This window comes from Ascaphus truei, chromosome 4 (genome assembly GCF_040206685.1).
Source record: "Ascaphus truei isolate aAscTru1 chromosome 4, aAscTru1.hap1, whole genome shotgun sequence".
NCBI lineage: Eukaryota > Metazoa > Chordata > Amphibia > Anura > Ascaphidae > Ascaphus > Ascaphus truei.
In genome coordinates, this window is record NC_134486.1 from 148898512 (window position 1) to 148911170 (window position 12659).

Here is a 12659-nt window from a genome sequence, read left to right on the forward strand (position 1 = left end):
CCACTGCTCCCGCTCTTTCTCCTGCCGATCATATTTGTCATCATAGGGAGCGGTCTTTTCGGGTCGTACCGAGTTCAGGCACCCCCACCATTCTTGGGGTGTTTTGTGGGTGTGACTCGGTTTGGGTTCCCCATAAGAGATGTTTTCCTCCTCATCGGACTGGAAGGGCCACTCTTCCGTGGGGTAGGCTTCATTACAGGAATGCTGCATCTTGTCCTACAGTTTGGGGCTATCAGGTGTAATTTTCTTCCTGACCTCAGGAGGCGCTATTGCAGCTCTTGCCACTGTATTTGCTAGAACCCCAAATAGTTGTAGTCCTAGAGGTGGTCATATTTTGCTTGTAGAGGTCGTAGCTCTCACAGGCCTCTATGTAGACTTTTTCTTTCCTTGGGTAAGTTTGACAATATTAGCAGTACTGTGCATGCATTCACTCTCATCGTCTGAATAAGGCCTGAAGGGATACTGCTCCGTGTGGTGGGGTTCTTTACACCAGGAACAAATTTTCTTCCCTATTTTTACAGAGTCTGTATTTGACTTCACCTGGGTGGCCATTTTAAATTCCCAGGGTTCTATTTCTTTAAATACAATGCTTGCTAGCTGCCCATTTTCTGGCTTCAGCAAAGGCATTTGCTTTACACTATTTACTTGCTATGTGCAATCCCTCCGCTTCAGCAACAAAATTTGGTTTTCTGCTTGAGTTCAGTAATTTTCAGTCTCATCTTTGGGTATTATGGCATTCACTCTTCACACTTTGGTTGCCTGTTTTACTCCCAAGATACATAGGCAGACTTTACTTGCAGAAAAAAAAACATTCTTTGTAGTGGAATATTTCTTTCACTCCCGGCAGGGTGACTCAACACTCAGCAATTGGCTTTGGAATACCTTTTACACAGTTCAGCAATCCCTTTTTCCCCGGTAGGGCAATTTTACACTCAGCATTTGTTTGCTGAAAATTCCCCTGCTTCAGCACAGTCTTGCATCAATTTTCACACTTTTCTGCATATACTCCATTCACCGCTGGTAGTCCTATGCGGTTTGGCAACCTTTATTTGCAGAATCAGTACCGCTCGTGGGTCACCATCTATATTCACTGCTTCAGCGAAACATTTGAAAACAACAAACGCCTATCCCTTTTAAGGGCTAACTCACTTCTTGAACCCTGACTACGGCTGGAAGGCAAACCCCCTATTTCAATGAACATATTACACTTTATTGTTATAGGCAAATAAGGTTTACCTGCTTCAGCAGTCTCTCTCTCTCTCTCTCTCTCTCTCTCTCTCTCTCTCTCTCTCTCTCTCTCTCTCTCTCTCCCTCTCCTCTTGGGATTGGGGAAAAGAGTCCATCTGTGGATTTGTGAGTTTCAGTGCAGTGTAGATTTCCTGCATGGGTGTGTATTCCTTTAACTCTGTCTCTGCTGCATGAGATTCTTTGGTCAGGCTGTTTGTAGGCAAAAAGCACAAAAAAAATTCACAGGCAATCTCTAGGCCCCTTTTAACTTCAAATGCCACCTCAGTCCCGATTCTGACACCATATGTAGGAGACGTGTTCAGAGGTACGCAATGGAGACTGTTTTTAAGGTGAAATTAAAATTAGGCTTTATTGCGCCTGTCGCTTTAACACAGCAAAACATATGAAAATAAGCCAAACAAAAAAAACCTATCTCTGCTTTGGAGACTATCTACACATGTAGCTCAGCCCTCTCTGACTGGGTTGGTTAGCTAAGCTATTTACCAGCCCCAAAATATAAACATATATACAGATATATAACAGTTCCAAAAGAAAGTCTTATCTGTTCTCCTGAAGCTATAGGGGAAGTCCTCTCTGCTCTCCTGGGTAAGCACCTTTGTGTGCTACAGCAATGTCTATCCAGGTTTTGAGGTCTGGTCCCCTTGTCTTGCTATCAGCATACAGTCCAGTCCTTCTGCAGCTCAAGACAGCAGTTCCTCTGGTCAGTCTCCCCAATTGGGAGACTCAGGAATCTCTGCTCTGTCTCCTAGTTCAGCTCAGATGTGAGCTAAGGAGTCTTACTTCCTGTCTCAAAGGCAGGCTTTTTCTAACACCTCTAATCAGCAAGGTGCTGGTCAATTAACCAGCACACTGCTGGATTAGAGGCAAGTTTTCTGAACAGGGTAAGTCCCCTGTTACAATTATTTTAACTCCCTTGATAATAACAGATTCAAATAACAATGCCAATTCCGAGCAAACCAGGCAAGATTTGGTATGGCGGAGCAATCTTATTTATTAGATCTCTATTATTGCAGTTATATCTTGTATCAATCTATTATGTGATCCCTAAGGCCTGGGACATAGTAAGCGCTTAGATGCTGCTGCTCGCTCTCGCTTGCTGCCACTCGCTCTACCAGGAGCTTTTTGCTGTCCTGACAGAGGACACAGCAAGCGCTTGGGAGGTGGGTATCACTGTGTGTGTGTGTCACTTTGAAGTGGTCTGTGTGTTTGTGTGTCACTGGGGAACGTGTGCACACACATGCATACACACACACACACACACACACACACAATGCACATGCACACACACACATGCACACACAGACACACACACACACAGGAGACATGGATCGGGGCAGAAGGGGGACAGGGATCGGGGCAGAAGGGGGACAGGGATCGGGGCAGAAGGGGGACAGGGATCGGGGCAGAAGGGGGACAGGGATCGGGGCAGAAGGGGGACAGGGATCGGGGCAGAAGGGGGACAGACAGGGCCGGGGGCGGGCGCGTCACTGGCCGGGGGCGGGCCAGTGATGTCACGGAGCTGGTTCGCCCTCATTGTGCGAACCGCTCACGTGACCGGCCTGTCTCGCCGGCAAGCGGGGGAATTTTAAATTCCCCTAAGACCTGCGCTTCCGCAAGCGCGCGGAAGCGCAGGTGAGCCCCTACTAAAGCCGCTCTAATTGCGGCTGTAGGGGCTCAGTGCTGAGCGGGAGCGCGCGTCAGCACGCTTCTGCCAGCAAACGCCAAACATGGCCAAGGCCTAAGAAAGGAAGAGTAATGAGAAACTGGAAGTATACATAGATACTTGGGGTGTTATTCATTTAACTACAGAACAGTATTAGCCAGAAACAACCATGGAAGTCAAACAAAGTTTCTTTGTGATAGTGCCCCAATCAGCACTATCGCAGGTTCATGAATAATCCCCTTTATATCACAGTGCACATGGTCTATTTTCAGGTTGTTTAAAACCAGTTTTCCCACATTTCTATTACCCTTAATATGGAATACAAAGATTTTAATAAGAATATAACTAGTCTCCAGAGATGATCTGCTCCAGCATTTCAAGGCTATCGCTTCGGTATAGCAATCAGTAAAAAAAAAAAAAGTAATTTCAACTCAGTTTGTCATCTACAGTAAAATAGATTTCAGGCATTTCCTACACAAAAGAGATGATTAAATAAATGTTTTGTTTTTTTTTGCTGGGATTGTGTGTTTATTAAAACAATTCACCAAAGAAATCGCCCACTTGGATTGCTGCTTTAAAAACAGAAATTCTGACTTTAGTTAGTTTTTTCCCCACATATTCCAGTGTATCTGAATTGTTGGAAGAAAGAACAGATTGCTGCTTTAAAATACTTTACTTAGGCCGTATATCTTTGCATTACAGTGCTCTTACTAGTACTTCAAATAAAGAATTAACCTTTGTGCAAACTAGCCCATTAATACCCCAATGTTCCAAATAGAGGCATATCAATGGTAGAGAACAAGAATAATGGAGACATACAAGTAAAAGTTGCAAAAATGCTGAGATTTAGTTAATAACAGAAGGCAGAAAAAAGTACCGTTTCAAGGACATAGCCCCTTCAAACAAAGCCACCCGTGTACTGCCCACCACTAGTGAATGATTGTTCCAATATTGTTTGAATCCATTATTCAAGGTTAGATTCTGACCTTTATAACATAGCGAAATGTATCTATTTATATATCTATATTATATTACTGTATTTGCTTTACTGTGGTGAAATATAGGTTCTTTAAAGTTACTGTATCGTACAGTACAAAGAAGAATTATGTTCCTTAGGGGCCTATGCAGAGAGCAGCGCTAGAATAAATTGGAGAGTTTAAGAAAAAGTAGCTTTAATGGAGAGTTTTGTTCTCCATATGCAGAAATGGGCGAAATCCGCTATTTTTGCATTACTGCATGTGGAGAATTGTAAATGAGGAGATGCGCGCAGCTGAAAGGGAGAAAAAAAAATCGCGCATTTTTTTTTTTTCCCTATAGCCGATCCTGTTTCTTGCCAACTTTTGTTGGCGGAGAAAATTGAAGAAAATCGCGCCAAAAACAGCCGCTAGATGGCGAGCGCGCCTTTCTGAATTTGGATATTTTTCAGACTGGCGAGATGTAGTTTCTCGCCAGCCGCGCGGCGAGATTTTCAAATAGAAAAAAAAAATGGCGCTTTTTTTCCTCGCCATTTTCAGCTGTTTTTTGCGCGATTTTCGCTGGAAAATGGCGAGATTGTAAATAGCGCTGCTCTCTGCATGAGGCCCTTAGTGTTTAGTCAATGCCAATGAAATATATTTAAACTGACAAATGACCATATCAATCAATTCCTTTATGATGTAATATTCTTATGTGTCTCCCAATACAAATTCCACTATTTGCTATGCTATTTATAAGGTTCCAACAAAATTAATTTCGCTTCCATCTGGTTGTTGTTATAGGAGCACATGCCAACTTTTCTCTTCAATGGTTATGAAGACTTGGACACCTTTAAGCTTCTAGAGGAGGATGACCTGGAGGAGTTGAATATCCATAACCCTGAACACAAAGCAGTCCTGCTTACAGCGATAGAGCTGTTACAAGAATATGACAGTAAGATTTTTTGAACAGTGAACATAGATAAAAAAGGAATACATTCAGAATACATAAGAATAATCTTACACATGGCAAAGTAGAATTCACAACAAACTACCTAAATAAACTCCCTACAAGCACTAACCTAAACCAAACAATGTGAGGTGCAATTAAACTAAATAATGATAATGGAGTGAAACTTAACATATGAATAAACCAGTGAAATGTGATATGAACAATTGACTGGAAGAGATAGCTGCCAAGGGGAACCTCATAAAACAGATACTCCCAGGACCTGTTGGACAATACAACAAACACAAAATATGTGTTCCCCGGCGCTATAAAATTGACATAATGTCCAAAGTACCGTAGTCCAAATGTCAGTCCATAGATACTGGAAGGACTCCAGATTCAGATGTTTGATTTTCCAAGGTAAGTCTTTGACAAATGAGAGTGTCCTTGTAGGGTATCTCCGTGGGTTGTCCTGGGAAATAAACAAAGGACACACAAATTGCGCAGTACCTAAAACAAGGACACTTATCTAAAACTTAAAAAACCCTACTTACAAGAAATCAATCTTGCTCAGGCAGGGGATAGAATCTGTGTTTGTGCCACGTCTTCACCTCGATCATTCACGGACCCCACGAGGTCTGACTGGATAGTTCCCCTCCAGATGGTACTCGGGGCTCACGGAGCACGCCAATGACAATGACACCCGATGAGGAAGGGAAAAAGGACACAGCCTAGTGTAATATGTAACTATACTTTTATTCACATTTAAAAAACAAAACCACCCACACTTACAATGTGAATGTGGTAACTGATCATTCATTGTGGTAACCAAGCTTTCACGTGCACGCTGTGTAGTTGGTCTCCGGGCACTTCAGGTAGGATACAGGTTGCGGACGGCATTCGTGAGTTGATCAGTTACCACATTCGCATTGTAAGTGTGGGTGGTTTTGTTATTTAAATGTGAATAAAAGTGTAGTTACATATTACTCTAGGGCTAGGCTGTGTCCTTTTTCCCTTCCTCATCGGGTGTCATTGTCATTGGCGTGCTCCGTGAGCCCCGAGTACCATCTGGAGGGTAACCATCCGGTCAGACCACGTGGGGTCCGTGAATGATCGAGGTGAAGACGTGGCACAAGCACAGATTCTATCCCCTGCCTGAGCAAGATTGATTTCTTGTAAGTAGGGTTTTTTAAGTTTTAGATAAGTGTCCTTGTTTTAGGTACTGCGCAATTGGTGTGTCCTTTGTTTATTTCCCAGGACAAGCCACGGAGATACCCTACAAGGACACTCTCATTTGTCAAAGACTTACCTTGGAGAATCCAACATCTGAATCCGGAGTCCGTCCAGTATCTATGGACTGACATTTGTACTACGGTACTTTGGACATTATTTCAATTTTATATCGCTGGGGAATGCATGTTTTGTGTTTGTTACATGGCAAGGAAGGCTTCATTTAATTGATTAAAGAATCAGTTATTAGAATTGGTTGTACGTGACACAATTGTGTGGTACATTGAAATTTAACCTAATCATTCTTAAACCTACTTAATATATTTAACATACTTAATCTAGTGGTCTTTAGATAAACAGCTTAAAACATTAATTAATCTTGTAGATCATATTCTGTTCCAGTTGTATCTCTTCTCAGCCTACCTGAAACAGGACATCAGAAAACTTTGTGGGTAGTAGGATTGAAAAGAGGTGAAACTTAGGCAGCATTTGGGGCCAAGTCCTAAAAATCCTAGTAAATACTATATAGAACACAAAAATCCAAATGGGGTAGGAACACCTAGTTGGACAAGAAACCCAGAATTGCACTCTATGAGAATAAACACTTAATGGGACTAAAGAAGATATTCCAGGCTAATAGCCAAGTGCTACACGACGCAAAACAAAAAGTTTTCCTAAATATATAGGGGAACAATATCAGGGAGTGTAGGGTATGAACAAGGGTGTGTTTAAAAATAAGGTAAATGGTGACCAGGATAGAGAGTGTTCTCTCTTGCTCACCAGGTGTAAATCTCATATAAGGGAGAATAAATGTCAAAGCATTTTAGGGGTATAACCCTTCAATGAGTACCTAATGGTGAGCTATATAGGTGCTGTTTGCCAATGTCCTTGGTTTCTTGTCCAACTGGGGGTTCCTACACCATTTGGATTTTTGTGTTCATGCTAGTTCTACCCTATGCACCATGAGATGGTAATATTTTAATTAGAATAGTTTGGAGAGCGATAAGCATTTGTGTGTCTTTTAAATACTATATAGCCATTATTCTATTTACTGTATGTGCATGTGCCAAAGTAAATCAAAATGCTGCTTTGAATCTTAACCCTACTGAAACATTTTTATACAACTCATCTACTTTTCAGAGCTGTAAAAGATAACATAAGCAACTCAGGGTGATCTCCTTTAATAAATTATGTGAGAAAAAGAAACAGAAATGTATGGGATTTCACCCTATTGGAAAGGGGTCCAGTAAAGCGTTTTTTGCTTTGTGTTGTTTCTATTCAATGTACAGCAAATAAAAATACAACTTGTGAGCACATTTGCATATCTCAGACAAGTCTACAGACCGATTTTTCACAATTATCTTTTAGCATACAATACTTGCACCGCAGCCAGGGATTCTGAGTAATGACATGCAAATGAGCACTCACAGTGTGTGACTCTTTGCTTCTTACCCATTTTACCATGGACTCCTACAATATTATGCATGCTGTATTACATATCTTTTCAGCACAGCCTGGGGTAAAGAAGTGCATAGCCAGTAAACCTACACACAGACAGCTGCTGTTTAAACCTTTTGGGTCTCATCAGTGTGAGGATGGTTATACTGGCTTTGCAATGTGAAGCTAGAAATGGTTTAACCAAACATTATTCAAATTGATTAAAATTCTTTGCAACTTAAGTATTTGCCTTAAAGCTGCAATTCCCCCCCCCCCATTTTTGTATTGTTGTTACCTTACCTCAACTGGGGTGCCCTTCAGTGCTGAGCCGTGGCACCCGACCTGTGAGGCACCCCCAGTTACCTGTGAAATAAACGTTTTTTTATTTATTTTTTGTCATTTACTGGAAAAGAAAATGCAAGTATGTCTGCGGTGTCACCAATAGAAAGTCACAACTTCATCTCCCAAAAATGAAACTTTCTATTGGCTGCAGGAGTGAGTTTGACCCTACAGCCATTTTGAGTCCACTGGACAAATATTCTTGCCTGATCATGGGATCGCATAGAGGGTGTTATCATTTGTTAAGAACTGATCATGGGATCTCGGTTATTCAGGGGATACCTTGAGGTCTGGGTACAAGGGAGCAGCTCCGGGAAAGCCATTGATGCAGGTCAAGAAATGTAAAACAGACAGGACTGCTTTAAAAATGTAATATTCTTAGTAAATAAAAGTAATACATACTACTCAAACATGTTTTAGTGCTAACGGTTCCATTTCCCCCTTTTTTTTTTTCATCTGCATAGGTAATAGCGACCACTCTGGGTCTCAAGAAAAACTACTGCAAGAAGGAGAGTGTCCAAGCGGTTGCTCCCCCCGGGACTCAGGCTGTTATGAAAGCAGTGAGAATCTAGAGAATGGTAATGACGACAGTTAAAAAAAAAAATAGCTGACACGCCCACACACATTTGCACACCCATCCATACTGGTCAACATCGAGGGCTCTTGTCTGAGATTTGAGAAGAAAATGAGGGGGGATGACACCTTCCATTGGCCTTCATTGGCTTGAGGAAACCAAGGAGAAAGTTGAAATCGGTACAGTTTTAATGTAGTTGTCAGCAAGTCTCCTTAATGAATATAGTTGGCCAGTATTCGCCTATGCTGTGTGGATTCTTTGCATCCTTGGGTGTACCCACTATTCTGCTAGCAGAACTCCGCCATGCCTGGCTTTCCCAGTATTTCAGTAACCATTGTGATACCTTACCTTACTACCTTTTTTGCCTGCTTGCGCCATTGTCATTTGCATTATCATTCTTCATGTCACTTTAACAAAGGAGTTTATCACACAAAAGAGGGAGAACTTCATTAACATTTGCACAATGACCAAAAGAAGCTTCAAAGCAGACCTTCTAACAAAAATAAATGATGAAACATGACTCATTTGATGGAGTAGCATACTGTTCAGTTTTTACATACTGCTACCATATTTCACCGAAAAGAGTCTGCATCACTTTATTTTGTAATGTGGTTACTCTGTAACGTGTAGCTAGCAGAAAATGAATTGAAAAAAAGTAGTCTTGTTTTAAGAGCTACTTTTACGATATAGTTGTACTTTCAAAAGTACAAAGTTATTCACTTCTTACTTCAATTCACAATGCTCAGCATAACATTCTGTACTGACTGTTATGAAAGAGGAATGGGAGTTATCTCCCACTATTGATGTAAATTAGCAACTTAGTCTTGCTTCTCAAACGCTGGACCATAGCTTTGTCATTTGCTATGTCTGCTCTGTAGTTTTAATTTTACAAAGCTTTTTTTTTTTTTTACAACTTTTTAGACACAAAGATGAATGCCCACAGTTAGAAAGACGATATAAAGTTACCAATACCATAATACATGATAAATGGAGAATCAAAATATTGAAGGTCATATCCATTAATTGTCCTTTTGTTATGTACATATTAAAAACACAGTTGTAATCTAAAATTACAGTTGCAAATTTAAAATCACCTGCTTAATATTGCAGATGGCTCATTTATCCATGGAATAAAAACAATTAAATAGGCAATCCATGTTTCCTTTTGTTTTTAAGAAACAAGTGTTAAAGTTTATTGGTCTTTTTATTGTTAAAAAGAGACGAAAAAAAGACTTACAGCAATAGTTTTATGGTTTAGTTTAACTCAGCAGCAAGATGCTATTTCAGATGAAGAATTGCTATTAATGCGACAGAAATGTATCTAGCACTAGAGAGGCAGAAGTTGACAGTATTGTATATTGTAGAACTTTTTTTCACAGCTGTGTTTACAGAACCGTGATATGTAAATAAAGGCACAAGTAAAATGTACTTTCTTTTACGTTTGTAGACGGAATGTAAATCACGGTCCCCCTATTGTTTCAAAGACATTCTACAATGTATAATAAAAAGGTTTGCTTCAATTGTATAACACTTGTCTGCTTGCTTTTTTGCATTGGTCACTAACTACTTTTTGTGCATTGTCACTAATACCTTGCATTGCTTTTCATCTGGCTGGATTATTGCATAATTTCCACTAATGCTGTTCATTTACATGAACATGTCAACGTAGGTACTGTACTTAATATGGGTTGTTGCCTATTTATTGCTAGAATTGTTTCTAATTTAATTGCTAGCTGTATGGAGCTGTGTTTGAGCTGATACTGTATGTTGCCATCACTAAGCAATTGAGTAGTTAATATATTCAAGATTTCTTTTATGTTTATCACCATGAATTTTCCTGATAACTGTTCATAACAGAACATGTTCACTGGAAATTCCAACCCTCCAGAAATGTTCTCAAATTAGTTTTGTATAGGGTATAAACTAGAGCAATGATTCCCAAGTGAAGGTTCGGGAACACCTAGGGGTCCGCCAAGTATAATATGTAATGACGTATTCCAGGCAGTATAATGTATTCCTGAGCCTGAATTGGGACTGGGCAATTAGTAGACAATAACATGTATTAATTAGGTGTCCGTGGAATAAATATTTTCTAGCAGGGGGTGCACAATGTAAAAAAGGTTGGGAACCACTGAACTAAAGAAACATAAATCACAGGGACTTAAAAAAAAATTTTTTAAATGACATGGTGCAAATCGAACAGGCATTGCCTTCACTATCATAGTTTAATAAATACCCCACTATATATCAATACAAAGAAAAGTGTTTTCATGCACGCCATATTTATTTACGATTTCTGTTTAAGGCAAAAAAAAGAAACTTGTTAATTGAATTTAATGTCTTTCACGTGCCACACATTATTACTTAATTCGTTTTATGCTACCTTGGACAGAAAGATGGACAGTGACACAGAAAGTGAGAATTCCTCAAATGTATGCTTTGGAATATATTAATGAATTGACACTAAGGCCCCTATTCAGTATGTGGTGAAGCTATCTTCTACTGCACGGGAAGAATAAGGCTGCGTCCTCTGTGCCGCTGCGCGCTCATGTTTTAGAGCAGTGACATCACCAACTCTCCAAGCATGAGCGCTCGGCTGTCCGGCATATTTTTTTTATGCGCAAGCGAGGGGCCGTGGCCGGGGCGTGGCCAAGCAGTGACTGGCGTTGATTGGTTGAGGAGGTCATGTGATCCTTCTGCGCACCTGAAACACAAATTAATCTGTCTTGGCAAGCACCTAGCACCCACGAGGTCAGGGGTGCATGGCACCTCGTGAGCGTGGCCTGACAGATTTGAATTAATTGTGCTGACCGCACTAAGCACCAAGCGTGGTCAGCGGCACAGTGGACTCAGCCTTAAGCTCCATTACTTTGGGGAGACGACTTAATGGTATTTTAAATAGGCCCCTTAAATGGAAACTAATTCTATAAACCTCAATTTCAACCTTTCATTTGACTTGATACATAGACCCAAATGTTAAAGCCTCACTCATCTGCATTATCAGAATCAGCAGAATTAGCAGAATCAGGCCATCATCAATGTTAAATTGTCTCCTGGAAAAAAAGTTGTTCCTACTCTATGTTTGCAGTTTATTGTTAGACTATAGTTTGTGTGATGAGCATATTCCAGACCAAAATAATCCTCCCTAAAAATTCATTATAGTCTTCTGAACCACTCACTACCTTTTTCATAGGAGAAAAGAAAAAGTCCAAACTCTGCCTCTGTTGTGGCTGCACGTTTCATGAATGTTTTTCGTCTTAAAATAAAACTGATAAGTCTAATGCATTTAAACGCTTAGTGTCAAAAGGTGCATTCACTTGGTCAGTGTCAAAATAAACCTTTTCTTTCTTTTAATTTCCAATCAGTCAATGTGTTAAACAAAAACAAAACAAAAAAAACAACAGAGAGGAGGTTTCAGAATAGAATTCAGGTAAAAGCTGAAGAAAAGCTGAGAAGATACTTAAAATACATATTTTTTCTACGGTATTTGAAATTCTGTAGTCTACATTTATAGGGTTAGAGCTCCAAAAATTCAACAGAGTACAGGCATACCCCGCATTAACGTACGCAATGGGACCGGAGCATGTATGTAAAGCGAAAATGTACTTAAAGTGAAGCACTACCTTTTCCCCACTTATCGATGCATGTACTGTACTGCAATCGTCATATACGTGCATAACTGATGTAAATAACGCATTTGTAACAGGCTCTATAGTCTCCCCGCTTGCGCACAGCTTCGGTACATGTAGGGAGCTGGTATTGCTGTTCAGGACGTGCTGACCGGCGCATGCGTGAGCTGCCATTTGCCTATTGAGCGATATGTACTTACTCGTGAGTGTACTTAAAGTGAGTGTCCTTAAACCGGGGTATGCCTGTAACTAGTTAGGGGGGACGAGTGCTGGAAAGACCGCGGGTGCAGAGGAATTGTTTGGTTGGAGAGCTGTCTATCACAGCCGTGCAGTGATTGACGGCTCTGCTACCAACGCAAAGCATTGTGGGGCGTGAACCTGGGAGGCAGAGCGGTAATTGACATGACCCTTTCCTGATATACTTGACATAACTTTATTAATCGCTTTGCTGACAGAAAGTGGGTAACAATATAATAGATGACAACCAGACAACTTGCCAACGTGCCTTTACGGGGATGATTCATTGACTTGAGTGCAAGTTTTCTGTCGATCCAGTGCGATAGCCCACTTTGGAGTTTGTAAAATCAGCCCCTTCATCTTAAGGTTGGTACACAAGGGCTGGATCTCTCATCACACT

The 12659-nt window shown here is 40.7% G+C and overlaps 1 protein-coding gene across 11 annotated transcripts in view; it reads left to right on the forward strand.

The window, feature by feature from the left end:
* SASH1 (SAM and SH3 domain containing 1) overlaps positions 1 to 12659 on the forward strand; it is a 628602-nt gene that overhangs the window by 600514 nt on the left and 15429 nt on the right. For all 11 annotated transcript variants that reach the window (XM_075596663.1, XM_075596666.1, XM_075596661.1 and 8 more), the window contains 2 exons: positions 4669 to 4819; positions 8284 to 8397. In XM_075596663.1, the coding sequence (XP_075452778.1) occupies positions 4669 to 4819; positions 8284 to 8397 (265 nt within the window). The remainder of the gene's footprint in view (positions 1 to 4668; positions 4820 to 8283; positions 8398 to 12659) is intronic.